The sequence below is a fragment of the Salarias fasciatus genome, chromosome 23 (genome assembly GCF_902148845.1).
Source record: "Salarias fasciatus chromosome 23, fSalaFa1.1, whole genome shotgun sequence".
Classification (NCBI taxonomy): Eukaryota; Metazoa; Chordata; class Actinopteri; order Blenniiformes; family Blenniidae; genus Salarias; species Salarias fasciatus.
In genome coordinates, this window is record NC_043766.1 from 5,543,151 (window position 1) to 5,567,472 (window position 24,322).

Here is a 24,322-nt window from a genome sequence, read left to right on the forward strand (position 1 = left end):
AAACTGAGCTGTGTACGTGAATGTGTGTATATCTTTCTAACAAAACACTGGCTGCAATATATTGGCTTAGTTGTGGTGCAATAGAAACGAATGCTGTCTGGGTTCCTGGTAAAGACAACCCCCATTTAAAGAGTGTTCTTCTTGGAGTTCATTGCAAATTAATTAATTAATCCGTCTATTTTATTTTCCGTGCGGCTTTGTCATCTTCAGGTGTGCTGGAGCCAGGTCAAAGAATTCATATCGACATTTGCCAAATATAAGCAGACAACTAATGTTAGGGCAGTGTTCTCAGTGGTGTGTATGGTGTCGGACTCGGAACATGGGGACATTGTTGTATAACTAAAAGCTAAATTCCACGCTGTGCTCCATAAACAAGTCCAGAAGAAACGGCTCAGAATAGTCCTCAGGTACATACCCGGGTGATTTGTTTACTTTCCTGGGCTTCTGCTGGCTGTCACGTGGACGCAGCGGGTTCACGCACCGTCACATACTGGCGTGGCCACGTGTGCACGCGCATATAGGTGTTGGTTACGTGCTCGCCCCCGACACCGAACGCGGTGACGTGCGCGGTCCGCCGCCTGTTGGTCTTTCACAGCTGGTGACGACTATTATGAAAATGGCCTCGACCCTGCCCGTGAGCGCGATTAACCGGAGAAGATGACGATGAGAAGCTTTTTAAGTCGGCCCAACACCAGCGTGTCTTCTCCGAACACTTAGGTAAACAAGAACAAAGAGGCTCGCGGCAGAGAGACGGTTAAAAATACCACAGACCACCGCGTATTTTCGTAGTGCCGAGGAGTCACTATGGAGGATATCAACTCCAATATCAACGCGGACTTGGAGGTGCGGAAGCTCCAGGACTTGGTGAAGAAACTCGAGCAGCAGAACGAGCAGCTCAGGAGCCGGTCCACGATGTTGTCCTCGTCCGGGGCGATGTCAGGGCATCACAGACCCCTCAGCGCCGGCTACGACTCGTCGTCGCTGTCAGCGGGGATGGCAGCCGGTCTGGCCGGCTTCCCTGGGGTGGGGTTCGGTGGACTGCTGGAGAACAGCCGCTGTCTGAGCCCCAGACTTTCTTACGACGGAATCAGCTTCAAGAGGGCGTATGACTGCGAGGGGGCATCCGCCGCCACCTCCCTGTCGAGTATGAACTCACTTTATTCAGACAACACCGGGGGCTTTACGGATGAAGCGACCACCACGATCCTGGACGAGGTGGAAATCTTGGACCTCGAAGACATGGACTGTCTACACGAGGACGAGGACAGCTGGTGAGTGTCAGGCTTGTGTCGGGAGGCGACCAGCCCCTCCAGTAGGGTCTTTGGGTTCTCGCTGACGGCTTTAAATGCTGGGCACAGCTGCTGTGCGCCCGGCATAAACAATGTACCTGAACGCGATCTCTCAGAAGAAAGCTTCATTCTGGACCATCGTTTGACAAGTCGTACAGGCGATGCCAAATAAGCCACTTCCACGACTATCACACCAATAACCAAAGGCTTTGTCATAAGGCCATTGAGAGTTTTCATGCTCACTGTTTCACAGGTGATTAATGGATTTTTGGAGTATCTTGATTGTGTTATGCGTCTCTTGGGAAACCGGGGGCCTCATTCATCACCCTGCGCTTAGAACAGGTTCTAAATTCTTTCATACGAATGAAATTTAGAATGTGTGTACATACACAAAATCCGTGCGGACGCCTGTCATACGCACACCAGTAAGTAGTCAGTGTTGATGAATCCTACCTGTTCTTAACTAAGGGTCATTTAAATTCAGAAACGCATCAAATTTACCATGTATGGAAAGAGCATGCATCTTTTTTTCTCTCTCACCTTTCTTAATCATGGCAAAGACAAACACTTGTCAGCAGGTTGAAGCAAACCAGAAAACATTGTTTGGTACATTGAATGTTGGGAAAACCAACAAAAGAAGATATGCTGCCTGGGATAATGTGACCACCACAGTTAATGCTCAGAGATCACCAGAAGGAAAAAAAAAAGATTGTTAGCAGTGAAAGTCCATTTTCTAGGACAGTGTGACTTCACTTCCTTCATGACCATCTTTCCAAAGGTTAAAACAAAAGCAACAGACCATAGAGACTGTCAAAACTACACCAGTTTAGGCTCTGATTAACATAGCAACATCAGTTTTGGAGCACGTTTAAGCTACAAAAATACCAGGAGCACTGTGTGACTTGTTTTATCCTCCATCAAGGTTGCTAGGCACGTGGAGTAAAAATTCACAGATGTCAGTCCTGGAGAATGTCAGAAATCCCAGGGTGGACAGGAGCTGAATGAGCTCTGGGATGGCTTCATTTTGTCTGTGGTTCCAATACAGTACTAATAAATCATGGCATTAATCCATTCATATTTGTTTTGCCAAAACAATTAGAATAGGTAGATCCCACCTGGGAATCGAGTCTTGGTGTCCCACATGGCAGGTATTATTCTTGCCACTGGACCAAGGGTTTTTATATCAATTCATGATTCTTCCAAGGCTTTTGTCAGTGTTCCACTGATCTCACAGAAGACAGAGCAATCAATCAACCAATCAGCGCATTGATAAGCTGCTGTGCTCTCAGCAAACAGATCAGTTGCACTTTGAAAACTTGTCTCCCACAGAGTGTATTGTTTCTCAAAACTTCAAAAATGTAGCATACATTTATACAGATGTCACGCCTTGTTTTACAGCCTTTCACCCCACATACAAAATATCTTTTTCTATCTAGAAGAAATTATTAATTTAGCCTTTTTAATTAAAGCAGCCAGATAACATATGCTGTGTTTGCACCTGCTTTGACTCTCTTCATGCTTTCTATTTGTAGTTTCTCTATTCTGCCCCTAGATTTTGTGTGTACGCCTGGCCTGAGTTGTGCCTAAATTTTTCTCACGTTCCCAAGCACAAATCCAAGTTGCTGAATCCCACGCTTTGCCTGGAAACGCTCGTATGCACTCAGTACACACATATCTGTGTATCTGTGCACATGGTTGATAAATGAGGCCCCTGGATGCTACCTAGAGTGGTAACACATTATCCAGGTTTATGATCATAGCCAACAAGGTAAAAGGACATTGAACATGTGATTAATCATTTAGCTACTGAAATGGTCATCTTTACACGGGGAATTCAGGATAAAAGTGATATTGTGATTATGATTGAACTCAGCATTTGTCATCACTGGTGTACTCAATGACACGGTCTTTGTCCTTTGGCCTTGTATTAAAATGTCCTTGGGAGAATCTAAATGCCAAGTTGCCCCCAATAGTGTGCATGTCCATTGCACTGGTGAGTGATAAAGTGGATGTTGAGTTAGCTGAAGACACAGATTCTACACATTCTGCAGAGCTTGATGAGCAGATCCTTTGATTCAGGTATATGGGAAGAGGGGAAATATATGAAGCATGTTGGACAAGGAGGGCCTGAGGATCAGGACAGGGAAGCACTGGTCCGTAGAACTTGGATCCATTTGCTATCATGTCATGTGAGTCACTTTTCTCAGGTTGTGTATTTTTTTCCAGGAACAGAGCACTTGCACCGCTCAAACACCAGCCTCTGTCAGGACCCTTATGTCCCAGATCATCTGTTGAACGGTTTCGGTGTTGTGATGTGGCAGATTGCTTGGCTTGTCATGGCAGAGGTGGCTGGAGATTTGTGTGTAAAGTTGTTTTCCTGCCCAGCAGCCATGTGGGAGGTGTAGCTATGGTTATTTCCCTCCTCTGAATTCCCTTCAGCACAGCAATTGGCACACAGTTACAAGTGTTCAGTAGCACCAAGCAAGAGAGACGAGCGATGTGAAGTAGGACAGTCATCTCATAACGCAGGGATAGAAGCTGTGACAGTATCGTGGAGCTGATCACGAGCATCACATTCGCTGGGATCACATATAATGGCTATTATTATAGTGCAAACTAATCACATGGAGCGTTGTGTGTTTGTGGGCATGCATGAGCTGATGCCACGTTGGTGTGCCTGCTGTTTTGAGGCTTATTTTTACAACTCTTACCTGTAACTTTTCTTCATTGTCTCCCACATTGTATTTGTCAGGTTTTGTGGGTGTTGGGAGATAATTGAAATTTGACCTTGCGTATCAGGTAAAGATTTCTTACTTGAGTGACATGATTATGAATATCAGTATATATGCCAAAAAGACCAGATGAAGCTTTGCCAGGGCTGAAATGAGAGTTCATAATGGTAAGGCAACAGTTCCTGACTAAACATAAATGTAACGTCATCCTGTCTCAAAGCAATGAGCCATGCTATCAGTCCTATAGGGAAGAAATTGTTTTATTTCCTGCAAGAATAATGACACTAACAGGCAAAAGTGGGCCGTAGCTTTTAGCAAAACGTAATGATGGCTGCTTCGTTCAGTCAGGGAAGGTCTGTTTCAAGTGTGCTAAATAGCTTTAAAAAGAGCATCCACAGTGAGGCATAGTCAACAAATGACATGACACTTAGCATAGAATATGGCTCACAGATGCTGCTAATCAATACGCGTGTTTGTACTTTGAGTGTATTCTTAGGATTGTCTTCAGACCAGCCCATGGCCCTTAACTGGTAGAGCAACTGAAGTTCATCCTCAGTTGCATGCTGCAGTTTGTCAGCCAGTGAACCCTTAACATCACACCGCTCTTCAGACATTGCTCACTCATGCCCAGCGGAGCCCAGTCTCATTATTCCCTGGCCGTTTGTCTGCCCTCTAGATCAGATTGATATCTAGGATTACCCCGCAGTGCCCAGCTCCTGCCAGCTCCTGCCAGCTCCTGCCACAGACTCCTGTAATCCCGAGAATTAGCATCAGAGTGGATTTGAAGCGCTGCTGGCCCCTGTAGAAGTACTCTCTGCCTAACGAGAGATGCTTGTTAGACCCGTTACTGTGAGTGTGTTTCACAAACCACTGAGCCAAGAGTTCATGTGTGAAGATGCAGATTTGCAGTGTGCCATTGTGCGCGCATGAATGGTGTTGGTTCTGTTGGTAAACAACGAGAAGGAGATACCCAGTTTTCAGGCTCGTGCTCTTCTGCACTGGCCTCTAATGTTTCTGCTTTCATCATGAAAGCTTTCCTCTGTGACTGCAACAGTGCTGACAGCTGCTGACTCAGATTTCTCTTATGAGTACTCTCTTCTCTTCTCTTCTCTTCTCTTCTCTTCTCTTCTCTTCTCTTCTCTTCGACGAGAAACACACATCTGTTCATGTTCGTAGTTTGTAGCCTTACTACACACTTTATGGAGCTCCCATTTACATTTGCAGAGTTTGACAGTTGGAATCGATGCCATTGACAAAGCTCTGTAACTGATGCTCTTTTTGGATGATTTATGCGAGGTGTTCACTTTGAAAGTTTGTTGCTGCAGGGCCTTAGTGCTGCATGTTTCTTATTGCTGAAGGAGACTGCCAAGGCTGACAACAGTGACTGGTGCTCAATCAGTGCATGAACACTTAAATGAAAGTGAGAATACATAGTCACTTTTGAAAGATAGAAAGTCACTACTTTAGAGAAATGTTTGTTAAATCAATTATTATTGAATTAATTTTGGTTAATTATATATGATCTAAATAAAAAAAACTGTTTTTTTTCCCCTTCTGCTTTATAAAGGAAATTAATTTGCTTGAATGCATTCCTAGTTGTCTCTATTATCTGCTATGATACAGAAGTTTGTAATAAAATTAACTCCAAATATTTGTTATCCTTTCAATCTGGTTTCCTCCCGGTACTGTCAAGTCACATTGGACACAAAGTGTGTGGCAGAAGTGAGCCGTCTTCACAACAGGAGGGTGACCTGTGTTTTCTCTCCATGTTTTTTCCAGGTTGTACGTGGCAAAACTGGACAGTCCTCTCCAAAAAGCCCAGAGCCCGATCGTGTGGTGCCGTCAGGCTCTCGACAACCCCAGCCCTGAGATGGAATCGGCAAAGCGCTCCCTAATCCATAGACTAGACCTCACCATGTTGGGTAAACCAAAACATTGTGCTGTCGCCTCTTGTTTTTTTTTTGGTTCAGTTTGTTGTTTTTTTTGTTTTGGCCACCTAAATTGTCTCCCCTTGCTCCTTACTGGAGTTTCGATCCAAAAAGGAAAACGTGGTTTCAACACTCAATTTCCCCCCCCCTTCCTGGTCAAATGAAGCAGAATTCACTGTTTGAACAATAGGAGATTTGAAGATCTGTGGAGTAGCTGTTTTGGTACTTGCCCCAGTTTTACAGGAAAAGGTAACCTTTTAACCCGCTGAACAGATTTGTTCTCCTCGCTGTGGTCGCACTGTGCACATTGTGTTCATACCTGCTGAAATCGAACCACAGTGAAAACACAACAGCCTCCTCTGGTGCTGTGGCTCATCTGACTACACTGTGATCTACTGGCTGTTTTTTTTAACCTGATCTAAGTTGACTATGATAACGGGTAGGGATATGACAGTAGGGAGGCATTCTGTTTGTTGTCTGTCTTTTTAGGTTTTTTTTTTGTAGCTTTTCTTTTCAGATTTATTTGAGTGATTAATGTTAAGGAAACAAAGAATTTTCACAGCCTCATTTCATCCCAGGTGATAATAACTGACTGCTTCCAAGGCCAGAGAAAATGATCTTTTTGATTTTCTTTTTTTCTGGACCGGCCTCAGAAACTTAAGTATCGGGGGGGGGGGGAGACAACCATATAGAAAGTGTTGATTGCTGTCAGGCCGGTATGCTAACCACAACGCAACTGTCTAATCCATGAACATTTACAGCAAACGTAAACGTCTTTCTGCTGTATCCAACCCATCCATGAGATTTGGTGAAAGACAGGATCGTCTGGATAGATTACAGTCCAGAAACACACACACAGAATGTGCGTAATCCACTCAGGAAGGCCCCAAGACCGAAGTAAAGTTGGAGAATTTCTCACTTTTTGTTGACGAGTTCACCGCTGTTTGTCTCTATAATCAAAACAATACATGCTGCTTACTGTACTAATTGGTAACTGCAATAACGATATGCCATTTTCAGACTGCGGAAAGTAACCAATTAGTTAGTTCCCGGTCTATATTAGATCTGTTACTGCCTGGATTTATCTACATGCGGATTGCAGAGAGAATCAGGGTGGTTTACAGCAAATGTGAAAACATCGTCACTGTACTGAGCTGACCCACGCCACATTGCAACGTCTGTTTTCTAAGCTTTTGGCTCCCACTAATTTTAGTCGACCTCTCCATGAGGAGGCCAGGCCTCAAATCCCCGCTGCTAAACTGAGCGCGGGTCGTTTCCATTTTGACTGCGGTATGCCCATGTGACCGTTGGATCATGTTGAGCAATACGCCACAGCAGGCCCATCACCGAGTCGAAGAGAACCTCTCTGCCCTGTTGTGCAAGTGTCAGTACAGCAGCCGGACACAGAAAGGTGTTGTTGCTTACTGATACTCTCACATGTAGGAAGGTGGTCCTGCCTTTTCCCAGGCATTGCAGGAGGGAGTGCAGGTTTCCAAATGTGGAGCCTCGTATCCTCAATGACATGAAATAAGGAGATCAAATCTCCATATTCATACCTTTACTTTTTTACCAGAAGTTTTTGCCCAGTTGTATTGAAAGCTAAAAAACATGACCTAAGTTGAACCCTCATAGACAAAGGACACTGCCTGTGTAGCAGCTGACTAATGCTCAAAAAAAAAAAAAAAAAAAAAAAACCAGTTGAGCTTGGGGAATTGTGCCTGTTAGTGCTGATCTCATCACCAAAAGTGAGCAGGAACAAAAACGTCATTCTGCTTTGGCCTGATAATTCACCCCCTCTCACTGATATCACCCACTCCAGTCAATTCTTCGCCCTTCAGTCGATGCATATTGGAAAAAAAAAACAAACAACCACTAATATCCTCTGTTATTACGCCTATAAATTTTGACAAGGCAAGGGAACGGTCACAAGGCTGACCGATGCTGAGGTCTACGTGGAGATCTGTTGTTGAATATTCACGTTTTTTTAAACATCTTTCTACATCTTTGACACCCAGTGTCTACCATTAGCATCTTGTATCCATGGTGTTGATCAACTTATGTCACCAAATTAACAGCAATTACAAAAAAATACCTTCTCGTAATTCATGTAAAAATGACATGTAAAGCGAGGACTTCAGTTTAATCTTTTGATATGTGTGTATCCAACAATTTGTGAAGGCCAAGGGCAATGGAGACTCAGCATAAACCAGAGGCGATACTTCAAAGCGCAGCTAAAAAAAAAAAAAAACATTGAAATGACAATATTTACTTTTGGGAACAAGTAGCTGAATCTGAAGTATTAAATTCCAGATGTTCCAAATGTTGAATCTAAAATAAAGTTTTGAACTGAGGTGACATAGTAAATTAATCTTATTATCTGAAGACTGAAGGCATTTAACGCCATAGTGCGAAGACTTCATCTCTCAGTGGTGCAAGTCAAGACTTATAAAACCTAGAGAAAAAATAAAAGGCATGTGGAGATCATGAAGAAGCAGCCATTATTCCCCTTATTCTTAAGAAGGGTGAAACGGGGACTAATGTTCTCATTTGACATCGATAAGTATATTTAAAAAATGTTGTTTTTTCCACTCAACAAAAAGGCTTGAGATATGCCTTCCAGGTCTCATCAGCTTTGACCAAGCTGGTTTTATTAAGCAGAAACAAACAGGAAAAGTGTTTGTGTCTAAACATTGTGTTGCTTTGCTTGCAGCAAATACAATCACATGCTTCAACTGTTGTCTCACATTGTATCTCAGAGGAGTGACCAAGTCTTCAGCAGGCACACACCCTCATAAAATCCCATCCCTGCATGACGTGTCTCAGTTACATAACTAACAGGAGGGAGGAAACGCCTGGGAGATAGTTGCTTGAGTTGATTCCAGCCTTTGGACGGCACAAGTTTTCATTCCTGACGGGGAGTGAGTCCACTTTGTTGGTACAGCCCAGCACCCAAACACAGTGGCTGCTTTGACAGCTGCCCCGCAGTCTGGATCCGGAGGGCAAGCCCAAAGGTCCCGACTGCAGTCACATGGTCAACCTGCCCTGTTTTTCCTCCCATAAAAGTTCTGACTTTTCCTCGACCTCACTCTGTACAGTCAGTTCTCCTCCTCCTCGCATGTCTCTGCCAGATTCATCCTTTCTTCTTTATTCTCTCATTTACAAAAGTGTCTTTGTGCACTCTTTTCTTGTGAAATGTTATGCTCTGTGCAGCTGTTTTAACTTGTTTCTTTATTTTACTGTTGCTCCAGATAGAGCCCAAAGCTTCTACTTCCTTCTTGAACACTGAAACCTATCAAGCCTTTAGCAGTCTGTTATGCATGGCCTCCTGTAGGGATTTTCTTTTGGGGGAGCCTGTGGAAAGTGCCCTGAACTGAATAGCTGAATAGCCAAAAGGGGAAATCCATCCTTCAGAGGAAAGAATTAGAAGCTCTGCTTCCTCCTTCCATTTTCTTGATTCAGGACATGATGATTTCAGGACGTTCTATTTTCATAGGTCCCTGTGCTGCAAATCCCTTCAGATCTATGTCTGTCGTGTTACAAAGTGCCAATAGAATTGCTCTTATCATGGATGTGACTTTTTGCTGTGGCCCAGTGCAGCGTAAGTTTTGTCAAGCGTTTCTTAACAGTGGCTGTTGCGATAGACTTGCTCCATAATACACACCAACATACACACGGACATTTCAGATTTGTACAGCAAGCGCTCAGAATTGCGTCGTCATGCTGGCCTGTTTTGTCTGCAGTGTGTAAATACTTTACGTAGATCATGGACTGTCTCTCTCTATTTACATGGATGACTTATGGCTCATTAACTTGGCCCTCTCTGATTAAATTTAGGATTGGATGTAACCCTGTTTAGGAGCCGATCACAGCCCCATGTAAACGGCACGTCAGGTTGCTTCTAGTTGTCAGAGCTTTAAGTGAATGTCTGATTCACAGTTTCACAAACTGATGCTCCACATGGTGTTTTCAGAAAGAAAGCAGTGACAAAGCACGACTGGTAGATGCCACAGACAACCATACTCCTAATTATTTATGAAGACTTTAAAATAGGTGTGTGAAGTTTAGTTTTTTAGTTACCGAAGAATCACAGCTGGATGGATTAACCTTGATAACAAATCCATCGTCCATAGTGGCGGACTTGCTGAGAATCATGTGTGTGTGTTTCTAGTGACCGCCAGCATCACAAGGCAAAGCATTATGGGATTGATTCAGTAATTCAATCAAATGAATTTTAGGTGTGTCTGAGGCTCAAAGCAATATGTGTGTCAGTGAGACAATCTGGTCTCTTGGTCACAAAAAATTCAATCACATTGACCAAAAGGCAGCCATGTAAACATAGCCGTTGATATTTCCTGTGTCTTATTTTCATCTGTCATTGACCGGAGTGTTATTCAGTGAAATACAAAGCATTTATTGGTTGAGTGTGAGCAATATGTCTGAGCAACCACTCCAAGTGAAGTGGACATGATGGTATTTTCTAAATAATGCAGGGAGACAAGAGGGAGGAGGAAATGGAGGAGGAGGAGGAGGAGGAGGAAAAAGGAGAAATGTAGAGCAGATGTGGCAGTTGGTCTTGGAAAGGCAACTTTCCACTCACCGCTGCACTTTGTGAAACACATCCAGTCAGGTAGGAGAACAGAGACACCGGGAGATGCCAGACAGACAAAATCTCCTGAAGTTTGTCAGTGAGCAGCAGCAGCAGCAGCAGCAGCAGCAGCAGCTTGCTCAGGCTCTGATCTCATGATTGAGACCAGGGAGTCTCGACTGGAGCATTTGACCGCTGCTTCGCTGCATTTCACAGAGAATTGCATTGTGCTCTGTTAGCATGCACTGAATGGTTTGTATTGTTAGACGTGTCTCCCAGCTAATAATGTAGGAACTCTCTCTCCATCGGCATACGGCATAAGAGGCTTGACCAGACTGTCGGCACAGTGAGACACTTTCACCAGACACTGCTGACATTTGTACTTGCATACCAGCCTCACCATCAGACTCCGTTAAGGCCCTTGAAGGCTCGCAGTGGGCAGATTGTGACATGTTAGCGTGCTCTGAAATGAAGTGCAATGAAGGTAGAGCTTTTGTGTCCATCCTTTTGGTCTACTGGGGACATTTTATACCACCTTCACCCGACTCTTCTACCGCCGAGCGTCTGTTAACTTTGCATTTCAATGTTTCCGTTGGTTGTTATGCTTTACACTGTTTGTTAGTGGTTAGCCTATTCATACATTTCGTTGTTATTAACGTGATCTCTCCAAAACGACATGAAAGATTTTTTTTCAAAACGTGAACATGTTCACCCAAAAAATGACAGGATTACCTTTTTGCTCCTGAAGGTTCCAGTTCAGTGTGACTTCTCACAGAAGGAAAGCCTCCATTGCCTACATTTTATGGAAATTATTTAAGCCTGGATAGAAATTAATGATACTGGTGAAATGACTTGACGGTTGTTTTTTTTTCTTAGCTAACTTAACTCACTTTCAAATTCATGAAACTTGGGATATAATCATATTTGGACAGGGCTTTGTTCTTCATAAGTCATAAAAGAGCAAAACTGGTTATCAAGTCACCAAGTCACTAATGTTTCCTCTCTGTTTTTTAATTCTGCAGCGAACAAGCGAAGGAGCCTGTACGGAGGTCCCTATCAGCAGAGTTATGGAAGCCCGCTCAGCACAAACACAGCCAACAGCCCGTACAGCAGCGGCTTCAACTCGCCCTCCTCCACGCCCAGCAGAGTGCCCATAGTCAGACAGCAGCTAATGCCCAATAACGCAGGTACGCTGCCCTCACCACTCTGGCTCTCTCTGTGGCAGAGTATCTGTTCAGCTGGTCAATAAAATGTTCTTTTACCTCGTCAGCACACCAGCGAAACACCGCGACGGAGAGGAATCCTCCAGCAATCAGTCCGCAGTCGTCTGTGGACAGCGAGCTGAGCACCTCGGAAATGGATGAGGACTCTGTTGGCTCTTCAACTACCTACAAACTCAACGATGTCACGGACGTCCAGATACTAGCACGCATGCAGGAAGAGAGTATGCTTCTTTAGCTTCATTAGTAACGTCTGTCTTCTTTTTTATGCAACCAAACTGTGCTTTCTTAAACAATCTACGTGTATTTTTTTGTGATTTTTGACAGGTCTGAGACAGGAATATGCTGCAACAGCGTCCAGACGGAGCTCAGGTTCGTCCTGCCACTCGCTGCGGCGCAGCACCTTCAGCGACCAGGAATTGGACGCGCACAGTCTGGAGGACGAGGAAGAAGCGGTGCACCCGGCCTTCCACCTGCCTTCCAACCGCTTCAGCCCCTCGCCTCGCCACTCACCTCGCGCCTCCCCGAGAAATTCCCCTCGCTCCCGCTCCCCCGCTCGCTCCATCGACTACAGCCACAGCCGTGGCTCGCCTCAGCCCATCATCAGCCGCCTGCAACAGCCGCGCCACTCGCTGCAGGGCCACGGCCATGACCTGCAGACCAACGTGGTGAAGAACGAAGGTTCGACCATGCCCAATCTCTATATTCTATTTATTTGTACAATGTAGTTGAAACTGATCTTACCGCACGTGACGCTGTTGCAGAAAAATTACGCCGTAGTCTTCCCAACCTCACACGCTCCACGGTGGCGGCTGCAGCTCAGGCGGCAGAACCTGTCAAGAACAGCCGGAGCTGCGAGTCCAACCTGCAAGTGCCAAACGGTGGATCTCCTCGACACCAGAACCAGTCTGCGAGTGAGTATTGTGACGGGCGCCATGACTTTAAGTTGATTTACAAAATACACTCAAACACTTTGAAAGTGTGCATGAGACTCTTGGCTGCTTTCAGATTCTTACCGTCAGATTCATTCTTAAAACCGCCGGGGCGGCGGCTGGTTTCATCTCAATACTTGTCATGTTTTTTTTAAGTTCAGCAAAACGACAGGCTGTTTAGTCTCTTGCTCGTCATTGCGTCTCGAAGGTGTTTTCTCCCTCTGGCTGCACCTACACCGAAGGGACTTGGCTGCTTTGTAATGACGTGGCTGCAACGTTCGGGGAATCCACTTTCTTTGATCATTTTTTGGTCGCTAATATCTTTTATTCACTCACACCCTTCCTGTCATGCGGTTGGCGTAGCATTTACTTCAAAGAGATGCGCTCATTCTGCAGAGTAAAAAGCACAGAGCCGGCAGCACCACGGAGCCACGGCGACTCCTGGCATCTGTCACACCAGCGTTGATTTCTGATGGTTTCGTGGCCTCTTTCGAGGTTGTTAGGAATCCTACTCTATCCATTTGATGTAATCCTGTAATGGGAGATAGAGGTAATGGATTTGTTCTTAATCCTGAGTGGTAATCCCTCTCTGTTACAAGGAGCAGATAGTTGTGGGGTCAGAGGGCAGATTTCAGCAGGTTAAATGTGTAGGTTATCCTGTATAAACAGCGCTGCTCTTAGGGTTTGAGCTTTTTGGCCTTTATACTTCGGAGTAGGAATTCTGTATGCAGTTGATCTCTGTCGATTTTCTGATGTGTGACTCATGGTTGAATGAGGGTTGGCTGTGCATGTCACACAGCTCCATGGCTGCGTCCGTCACTGACTTTTCTCTTCTGTAAAGCATGCTTAACCGACGCCACCCTTCTTTTCTCTGCCCGTGCTGATGCTGGTGCACTGGCTGTTAAAACCCCCTGACAGTGGCATTGACACTTGGCTCCTTCGCTTGACTGAGGCTGCATCAGGACATTTGCCTGCAGAGCCCCCTAGTGGCCTAAAACTTCACTTCAGGCTGAAGAGGCCTCCTCCAAAAACCTGGACAGCTTTAGTTTATCCTGAGGCTGCCGGACGAAATGATTCAATGTTTACGTGTCCCTGTTTTCCAGCAGCAGCTCAGCTCCCAAGATACTCCACCCCTTCTCGCTCCTCCCCGAAACCCAAACAGCGCCTCCAGAGCCCCACAGCCCTGCGAGGTAACGGTCTGCTCACCAACCGGCCAGAGACCGTGACGCCGGCCTCACGCTGAGTGCTCATGCCTCTCTTTGACTTACGGAGTACTGAAGCAATGGGCTGCTGAAAATGTGCCTAAGCGTTCATTGTCGTCGTTGCCATTGTTGTTTGGATCTCTTAGGTGTTGAGGTTGGCGCTTTCTTTGTGAGGGGGATAACAAGATTTTGTAGAAGGAGGCTTGTCGTTAGCTCGGATGAGAATGACCTACAGCTCCTGCCGGTGATCATGCTTCTCCACCTGTACCCCAGTGTGTGAACATGATGCAGTCGCTTGAACCCCCTCGTGTGATCGCGGAAAAACTACATTCACAGTTCTTCATAGTTGCATGAGAACACTGGGTAGGGTAAGTGTAACAAATGAGTAAATACAAATTATTGCTTTAATGTTTTAACACCAATTCTTACTTTCAGTTTGATTTTATAAAATACTTTTTCCATTTTGACCAAATCCCTGGGATTCAAACCAGGGTCCCATAGTCTCAAGTTCACCACCTCAAAGCTACAACATTCTTACTTGATTTGACTGAATGTCCCATAGTGATACGAGGCTCTTATTTGAAGAATATAAACAAACCTTTGAAACTTATACAATCTACAATTAAATTTATGTAACAGAATCTCAGTTTTGGGTTTCTGGTCAACACCCCGCTGCCTTTGTCGCGCTTTGTAGCTCCACTTCAACACTGAAACTATGACATGCAGGAGTGCTGTTGTTTCAAACTAACCTGGTTTTAACCTTTTAGGAGCGATGCAGATGAAAAGTCCACAACATTATTTTTTTGTTTGATGACTTCCACAGCTTTAGGCCCCGTTTCAAAATCGTTTCTGACATGTTATGTGTTTACACAGCAACTTCTTGAAAATATTGTCCATTTACAGAGCAGTGGCAGAAACACTGAAACTGATGTAGTTAGCATGACAGGCCACAAGTTGGTGGCTCTTGTGATGGAAGTACACGCAAGCAAACATGAAGAGAACAATTCACTGCAAAACTAAAAATATTACCAAGTTTATTTGTACTGTCTCATCCCGCTTGATTTAAGAGAAATTCACCTAACAAGTAAGTAGGACTTTTTTTGTTTTTGGATTTTGATTTTACCAAGGCAATTTCATCTTGTTCAGTTGGCACTTTTTTTTTTTCAAGTTAAAAGTACCTAGAAGTCTGAAGTTTTGTTTTGTTTTTTTATCTTGTTTTGAGAGGGGCATTTTTTTCAGCGTACACAGACATTCGTATGAATAGAAGACTAACTTGGATTGTTGATACAGCGACTGTCGACTCTAAAATCATCTGATGGCACTCTGGAGGTGTGTAAACCGACCCTCCTCTACAGTCCCAACAAACCCAAGTTGCGGTAGATGTAGTTATTTGAAACGACGCCCTCTGGAGACTGAAACTGTTATTGAACTTGTCCAGACGTGAAGCAGCATCAACAGTTTGATGCTGTTTTAAGAGTGACAACACAACCAAAGCCTACAACACGCCATCCACAGTTGTGTAAGTCTGTATAGATAAAGGAGCGAGAAGTCCGCCCACATGAAGCCTCACCTCATCCTCTCCCACCCTGCTCTGAATTAAGGACTGTTTGTTTTGTCTTCGTCTTTGTCTAGTCCCACTCTCCTGTTGCTTTGGAGAAGAAGGGGATTTCAGTGAGTATTCACTGAGGGTTTCCACCTTTTCAATATCGTGATTATGCTTCCACACCGTGGTTGTGTTGATGTTGTGCTGCTGGTGTTCATGATAAGCTCTCTGTGTATTTTTCACCTCATTGTGTTTTCCATGTCCAGATCCATAGATGCCAAGTTAAAAATATGTAAATAAGTTCTTTGTTTGCGTTTGCATTCGAACATAATTGGATTCATTTGTGGGTTTTGGGTGGCCGTGGTTTGTGAAGAGTCTAATAGATGATTATACTCTTGTACTCGGGCATCTTATCTCACACCATTGTGCTCTTTATCATTACTTCATTGTTATTACGATACGCTCAGATCTATAAACCTGCGACCTCTGACCGTCACATCTGACTTTGCTCCTGCTCTGCCTGTCCTCAGTCCCTTCTCCCAGTAAGCTGCGGACCCCCGCCACCCCGTCGCCGCTGGCCCTGAGGCAGCCTGTAAAAGCCACGTCCTCGCCGAGTTCTGCCGCGTCCACCGCCACCCGCTCCCTGGCTCCTCCTCGCAGCGGCCTGCCCCGCCCCAGCGCGTCTGCCGGAGGAGGTGGAGGAGGTGGAGGCATCCCTCTGCCTCGCAGCAAACTGGCCCAGCCCGTGCGCAGGTACGTCACTGCCGTCATTTGAAGACCAGAGGTCAGCCTTGGCGCAAACGCCAAAAGATGAGCGTCAAGCTCACACTCGCCGCGCTGCACTGAGAATGAAGAAATCAGCTGGGTCAGCCTGAACACATCGGGTGTGATAGAACACAGCGTTCTGGAACCGTCGGAGGACAGCGTAAAAGCATGAAGGCGTGGGAACGATGGGCAGCAACACTCATTTGGGATGTTGTGTTTAAATAACACTCAGCTCAGCTGGTAGGAAGTTTTCATCTCAACCTCAACAGCAGACTGAGCATCTCATGCAAAGCAGAAACATGGAAGCAGAAAGTCTGCGTTTCTGTGATCCAAACCTGCCTGATGATTGTCATCTGAGAACTGCTGTTCACCAAACACTTTCTTTGTCATTGTACAGTGAATTCTACCATTGGTTTTGTGGGAAAGCTTGCAGCAGATTCATGGAGCAGCAGATGTAGTGCTCATTAGCAATGTCATATTCAGAGCCACGAAAATCGCCTTCGTACTGATTTGAGTGCTCATTTTGAACTTTAACACTACGTCATGTTTCAGAAATAACTTTCGTTTAGTCCTTGTTCATTTATAATTTTCATAATTCTGTTTTCAAAGTAGGAATATAACAAAGACACATCGGTGTGGCATTTTGAATATTTAAAAACCATAAATGTTAAACTGTGACATCTTCACGTTACCCTTCATGTTTGCGACGTCTGAAGAATTTGTTTTGTCATTGTCTCCTCCTCAGATCTCTTCCTGCTCCCCGGACCTACAGCGGCACGGGCGAGAACTGGAGGGAAGGCTGTTACTGAGGCGGGCCAGCAGGGGGCGCTCCTGTCGAACCATCAGCTCCAGGAGGCAGACATCACAACATGGCACTTTATCTACTCAGATAACTTTTACAATGAACTGTCCAGAGGCAGTCTCTCAACTATATTCAAATCAGAAGTGGGCCTAAAAAGGAAAGGACGGTATCCACACGGCGTCAGAGGACCTCCTCCTGCGTGTCTCTGTGGGGGCTGGTTCTGAAGGGGTCTGGCATGTAGTGCAGACATCCCAGATAAAGCCAAAGAAACCAGGCCGACTCCAGCAGAGGACATGTCACCTGCCTTCAGCTCATCTGCAGTCATCTGTGAGACCGTCTGCATTTCCGCACACCCGACGTTCCTTCTCTGACCCGCCACACTTCTTCTGCATTCACCTCCCTCAGGTTGAAATGTTTCTGCAATTTCTTTGTCTTTTTTTTTTTTCTTTTTTTTTTCTTCTTTCATTCTGAGTCTAACAGATGTTGGTTAGCGATATCTCTGATGACGCTGTTGCAGGTGAATGATGCCGTAAATGAATTGTCGAGGTCTCGCCGCAGCGGAAGCGCCTGCGTGTGGGTCCCACATGGAAGGATCTTTCCTCGCGTTAAATCAGCCAGAATGTATGCACAAGTTTGTTTGAGAAGTTATTTATTCAAATTATTAAGAATCTATGTCCAAACATCCATATCAGTATTTTGTTGCAATGTTTCAGTTGATTATTTAAACCTCATTTAAACCTCAACTGCAAGCTAACGCTCCAAAGCATTTTTATTCCCCTCGGTTTTGAAAGCATCATGTCAGGACTCGAACGAAACTCCAGCTATTAACGCCACCTCGGCCAAAGCCTTCGTCCTGTACTTGTACTAGATTTTGCCAAGTTATTATTATTTCTTTTCCATTGAAGTGCTTTGATTTGTTGCTTTAAAAAAGCAGACTTGTGGGAGGTCTTGAGTCACATGGCGAACCAAGTCCTCTCAGTAAGAAAGAAACTGTCTGTTAAAGCGACACTAAGGAACTTTTCAACCTTAATAAAACATTTTAATATCTTTTGTGATGATACATCAACTTAAAACTAGTTGAATGACCCCTCTGTCACAGGCTGAGGGCGTCAGTATTGCTTTCACTTGGACTGAGCAGCTGTGAGGAGGGTGGTAGGAACCCTGGACACTAAAAAACTACAAATGTGCGGACTGCTTTACGGCATGCGTCATATCATGATATAACATTGTTTAGCCACCATTAGATTCATGACCTCGTTGCTGTCCGTCCTTCACACAGCCACTGGAAACAAATGAAGGCGAGTTCAGTCCGACAGCATGCCACCGGGAGCAGCATTTTACGACACCGCGCGCTAGTCCTCATGGGAACTGTAGTTTTCTTTCAGGCAAAACACTACCGCTTTTGTCCACTGGCGCCGCCAAAATCAACGAAAACCGAAAGTTCCTTAGTGTTGCTTTAACTCGTTCAGACCAAAAAAACAAAGACCCTGGATGTGGTTCCTTAAATTTCCTCTAACAAATGTGTCAATGTAATTCTGTCACGGGGGTGGGGGGTTGAGTTAAGTTAAAAACAAAACAAAACAAAAAAAAAATAAAAAACAAGAAGAAAAAGAAAAGTCAGCTGGCTTTGGCCTCTTGTGCTCTGATCATGAATTAAAGGGTTGCCGGTGTGGGGGAACCTGTTCTGGTGGCGGGTATGCTGAGTGTTAAACTAGTGCCTATAATTTAAAGTTTTTCACTTGAGTTTGAACATCTTGTATTATTTGTTTGCTTATCATTTTGTGCCTAGTCCTAACTTTGCCAATATTTGCAATATCAATTTTTTGCCTGTGTTCAATGGGTTGTTTTGCCTGGTTTTTCTTTCAGTTTCTTTTTGTTTGTTTATATCGACCTTATACACTTATAATTGCATACAAAGATATGTGCTCCTCCCTATTTATAAGTAATTACCTGTTCTGTAAATGAAATTATTTATTGAAGAGAGAGGTGCCTCTGGGGAAGTTCAGATTCAGCGGGAGCCAGAGCAAACATTGCAAAAAGATTATGTACCGCACACCTTTTGTGTGACAGTTTTTGTTATTGAACTTTTTTTTATTTTCATATACATGACATTTGGTTGCCCAGTGTAAAGTCACATTTCAAATAAAAGAAAGAAGCAGAATTTCTCATCTTGTTTATTGTTTTTGGGTGGGGGTTTCATGATTGCAGCAGGATCGTCCTGTCAGGTTCGTAGCACAAGTCACAGATGTTGGCTCAGCTGCATAATCGCACCAGCATAATGACGAGCTGGCATAATCCTTGTCAATCTAAACTTTGTGCAACAACAGCTTCAGAATTTGTGCGCATGTAATGCATCATGTGTAATATTTTGTGTGTGCACGCTGAGATTTGTATGGAGCTGTAAGAGTCTGTAAACATGTGCTGACACCTGCACCTTGCACTCCAGTTGTCCTTTCACTTGGATGAATTCTTATAAGCGCACATGTCTGTGAGTGAATTTTATTTGTCTTGAAGGAGCCGTGGGACAATAGGCATGTAGCCTGACCAGCGTGAGCCTGCCAGTCTTAACCAGGGGCAAATCAGCCCTCCGTCACACTACACAGCTTCTTGCTGGATCAAATCGAAGTACAAACACACAAAACACAATTGTGTGTCCCACACAGTCCAGGGACGTCAAATCCACCTGGTACAATGACAATGCCAGTTGTAAAACTGGCAAAATGGGACACTGATTGCATTTTTTTAAAATAAAAGTAATTACTGTTACTTATTTGTCAATGACTGATCAACAAGCTCTAGTTTGAGGAACAGCATAAAGGACAGGGCTGCCTAGACCCCTCTGTAATATAAAATATGTCCGCAGTCCCACAAGATGCTTTCGTAAAGTATTTTGTTCACTGAACAACCACGAGAAAAATGTGAGTGTAACGTAAAGTGTAGTTGGTTCTGTGGCGAAGAGAACATAAGTAGAAGGGAACCAAGCAGCAGATGTTTTCCCCGTGTGCTACATGTTCTCCGACTGATCACTTTTCACATGCAGCTGCTCTTCTTTGGTGTAAATGTTGCCTGATATTTTGAGATTTTGGTTCCCTGGGTGAAGACAGTCAGGTGCCTTTGTGGAGCATCTCAATGCAAAGAAATACTCATAGGCTGAGATTCTCATCAGCATTATTAAACTGGAGAGACATTCTCCCAAGCATTTACATTTCTTTTTTTTCTACTGCTTTTTACGTTTTTGATGGAAAAACATATCTGACGGCGGCTGAGGGCAAAGTGGCCCTTTCTGTATTCTGCACAGAGACAGTATTACGTACCTGGAGTCACACTCGGGTTAACGGGGGACACGGCGTCTCTCAGGAGGAGGAGGAGGAGGAGGAGGAGGGGCAAAATGAAAGTTTTTCACTTGAGCCTCGGCGCTGTGAAGACACGAGACACCAACAAGTATAACATGTACTTGTAGGACACCAAAAATGTTTTGTTATAAAAATAAAAAAACAAAACGTAATCAGTTCATCCATCTTCTATACTCACCCTGTTCGGGGTCAAAAGTCAATAGCAGCTAACTCTGGGAGCAGGAGGCCCTCTGTTTCCAATCACACACACTCATATTCACACCTTGGGGCAATTCAGAGTCAGTGATGAACCTCACAGGCATGTTTTTGACCGTTATCAGAATCAGAATCGTTTTTATTGGCCAGGTACAGTTGTCCATACAAAGAATTTGATGCGGTGGAGCCACGTTATGATCTCTGGTCTGCTTTTAAATCAACAGTCACGGCTAAGTTCACGCTTCAGAATCACGCATCGAGCGGTGATGGATTTAAAGTGTTTAACCTAAGTTGAAGATAAATGATAAGTGAAAAAGATTTTCACAAGTGAAGTGTTGCTCTGACACAGTTAATAAGTCTTTCATATGATTTACAAATCAACCATGACTTTTTTTTTCCACAAAAATGGTTCTTGAATATTAATGATAAAATGCAATGAGAAAAATAACAAAAACATTCTTCAAAAAAAACAAAAAAAAAAAAAAACAATACACACATTCATTAATCCTCTGTATAATCTATAGATCTGAATGTAGTTCTACCACATGGGCTTCACAGACCAGCCATCAACGGTTCAGTACTGGGTAGTGGAGAACGCTTTGGCAGTTTTTTGGAGAGAATAATTCAGTGACCTCACTGTTATAAAATATCTGCGCAGATGGGCAGTGAGTATCCTCATGATAGTGCAAATGTTAAAAGGTCTTTCTTCCACTTGTTTTCAATTACTGTTATTAATAGTGAACTCTTAAATTTTATTGTTATTCGATAACTTCTCTTTAAAAAAAGAAATTATTGCTCCACTTTACTAGAAGACTCTGTAGACTAAATGTCTGTCTGGCAAGTTTTGGTCACTGTTAACTCAAAAAACAAACTTACTTCATTTTTGAAGAGTGTAGTGGAATTCATCTGATGGTAGCATCAACACAATGTGATGTGTAATTTATACAAAATTTACTTTGGAACATGTCATCATGCACTGAACATGAGATATGAGATAAACATGAGATAAACTCAGAGAGCTAAGATCTTTTTCTATGTGCACCAAAACCCTTTTTCTATCAAATACTGTTCACAAAGGTGTCTAAACCACAGTAAGAGAGCATTGTGTCCGTTTGTGTGTGTGTGTGTGTGTGTGTGGGGGGGGGGGGGGGGGGGGCTTTGAAATGCTGAAGTCTAAACAGGACTGAACACTGTCAGGTTCCACTGCCAGCTGGGAGCATTGGTCTGTTTAATGCTGCTCATGTCTGCTTAATGGACCGTCATCTTATATGTGAAGTCCGAATGGCCTCCAAAGTCTTCTTCTTTACGTCGAACAGAGCCGCCGCTGATGCCAAAAGGCCTGGAACTCACACCGTGTGGAGGACGTCACGTGTTCAGTAAGTCAGGGTTTTCAGTTCTTAAATTCAAACCTCTTGTGTCGTTGTAATCCAGGTTTTTCCTCTCCTGCTTCCGGGACAGTGGGAAACAGCATTGCTGACAATTGCAGATTCCCAAAGGAGCTGACAAACTAAGTGTGTCTGAGGCGTACAAATTCAACCTTCCCTGTATCCCTGCATGGCGACAAACATCAACATAAAATCACTGCAGTGTTAGAAAGTGATCAAAATGAATAAAATATTCAGTCCTAATTATTCTCACCATGTACTTTATCTTGTTACTTGGGCTCACAATTTCAATTTGTATTTTAACTTTCTGATCAACCCTTTTATTTACAGTTCAGTGTTCTTCCAAAAAACAAGATTCATTCTTTGTGTCTAAATTTCTTCCCAAAACACATGAGCTTAGTGCTGTACCTCCCAATCCCCATGACAGAGACCAGTCCGTCATCTCAGGCCAGGAAACGATCACTTTGACCCGAGATGTGCTCGTGCCACGATAAGCTGGAAAACCTGACTGAAAAGTCTCCAATGAATCATCGGTGCGAGAATGTAGGTCATGTAGCTGACTTGCAGCACATTTTTTTCCCGATTTAAGAAATAAAAACGAGGTTACATATCAGCTTATAAGTTGCTCAAAGAAGAAGAACCAAGGACAGTTTCCAGATGGTTAGACTCAATAACGTCTTCAACACTAATGAAAGTGACTATCAGACCCGAACACCGAGAGCAAATGTGCACATAGTTAAATTGCAGTTAAAGAGTTGTGCGCACTGCAGCCTCTTTGTGTAAAGAGCACGGCTAACAAAATAGATCTTTCCGGTTTGCTGCACAAGTATAAAGACCAGCACAGTTTTCATTCATGCCGGCTGTGCTTACTCAACCGCGCCAAACGCCTGTCCACACCAAGCCCTCAGGCCACACCGGTGTGCAGCAGCCACCCCTTCGGCCGCTGCGGAGCCTGTCCGTGGCTCCAGCATGGTTGAGTGGCTCATTTTAAATGCAGACACTCACAAGATGCTCGGCTGACATTGGGAGAAATTTGGGCTTCAGTGTCTCACTTCATCGGCATTAGGACAGATGATAAAAGGCAGAACGGGATCGAACCTGCAGCCTTGATCGAAAGATAACCCACTCATCCAACTGAACCACAGTCTCCAAAAGTCAACACCGCAGCTCGATCGCAATTCCTGGTCACAGAGTCTTCTGCAGTGTCTTATACACTGATGGGGAATCAGTGCACTCATTAATGCTCTTACATCATATCAACAAATGCACGATGGAGGCTTGAGAGACTTTGCTCCAAATGGACCTCAGTTTGGATCCTTAGCAAGGATGTCCTGGTCCTGACAGACAGACTGACTGATTTATTGATTGACTGACAACAGAAGAAGAACAAAACTGTTCCAACAGTATGAATATACACATCTGAATCAATGGTAGACGATAAATTATTTAATTATTTTAAAAATCAAGCAGGAGTTGTTATTTAATGCCTAGAAGTGTATTTGGGCAGTTTAAGAACAACAACTCGCTCCGTGGTGATTAATGTGATGCTGTTTGCGGTTCCTCCTATAGAGGATGTGTGGCAGTTCGGAGTTGTTCCCTCAGATGGAAGTCTGTCTGGCATGACATGTGCCTGTGCTTATAGTGATTATATGAATGGTTTCAGAGGTGTGTGGGACTTTAAAAATAATTCTGTCCTATATGGAACCTCGTGACTAAATTGGGTGACACGCAGTTTTGAGTTTGGTTCCTTTTTATTTATTTATTTATTTTGATCGGCTACAGTAGTGGGTGCTCCAGCACCTATGATCACACACTGCTGTCGAAGAAAATTAATGCAGAAATGCGTCGCGTAAAAAGTGAGGCACGGATCTACATTTTACGCACGTATTTCACGCTTTACGCACGGGTTTAATAACATGAGTACTTAGCACACAGACGCCATCGGGGGCTTGTTGGAAAGATATGGGGCTGTACTTTAACCAGGAAAAAAAAGCAAGTCAATAATTTTAACCACTGACTAGTAATGATGCTGGAAAGACAGGGTGGTATTTGGGGCGCACAGGCTCAATGTGACCACGGGATTAATGTTAGGATAATTAAACGAATACATTTACTCATGAAGAAGCCACTCCCCACACAAATTTGGTTAATTGCATTTGAGCATTTCATATGATCTTTACATCAATTAAGAAAATTTCCTGTTGACACAAACAAATGAATAATGTGACGGCGCTTCTTTGGCAATGTGTGTGCAGTCGACAGCGCATTCACAAGACAAATAAATAAACAGGCTCCAGCTGGAAATTGCGCTTTTATGTTGAGCAGTTCACCACCAGCACATCACATTTATTCATTGTAAGTTTTTCAGCGACTAATGTCGCCAAAGCGTCA

General features: G+C 44.0%; 1 protein-coding gene across 5 annotated transcripts; it reads left to right on the top strand.

Annotated features, from left to right (window-relative positions):
- Positions 1-580: 580 nt before the first annotated feature.
- slain2 (SLAIN motif family, member 2) lies at positions 581-17,602 on the top strand. 5 transcript variants are annotated; one of them, XM_030083443.1, is made up of 10 exons: positions 581-1,271; positions 5,801-5,943; positions 11,557-11,721; positions 11,805-11,978; positions 12,082-12,435; positions 12,519-12,668; positions 13,790-13,876; positions 15,521-15,559; positions 15,962-16,184; positions 16,942-17,602. In XM_030083443.1, exons 1-10 carry the CDS (start codon positions 805-807, stop codon positions 17,003-17,005), a joined length of 1,866 nt encoding a protein of 621 aa, XP_029939303.1. In that variant the 5' UTR covers positions 581-804; the 3' UTR covers positions 17,006-17,602. The 5 variants fall into 5 exon arrangements, with proteins under 5 accessions (XP_029939303.1, XP_029939304.1, XP_029939305.1 ...); XM_030083444.1 differs by having other exon boundaries at positions 13,793-13,876; XM_030083445.1 differs by lacking the exon at positions 15,521-15,559.
- The last annotated feature ends 6,720 nt before the right edge of the window (positions 17,603-24,322 follow it).

Coding starts and splice junctions, on each gene's coding strand:
- slain2 (XM_030083443.1), top strand. CDS start 805: ATGGAGGATATCAACTCCAATATCAACGCGGACTTGGAGGTGCGGAAG. Junction 12,669..13,789: donor ACACCAGAACCAGTCTGCGA/GTGAGTATTGTG, acceptor CCTGTTTTCCAG/CAGCAGCTCAGCTCCCAAGA. Junction 15,560..15,961: donor TGGAGAAGAAGGGGATTTCA/GTGAGTATTCAC, acceptor GCCTGTCCTCAG/TCCCTTCTCCCAGTAAGCTG.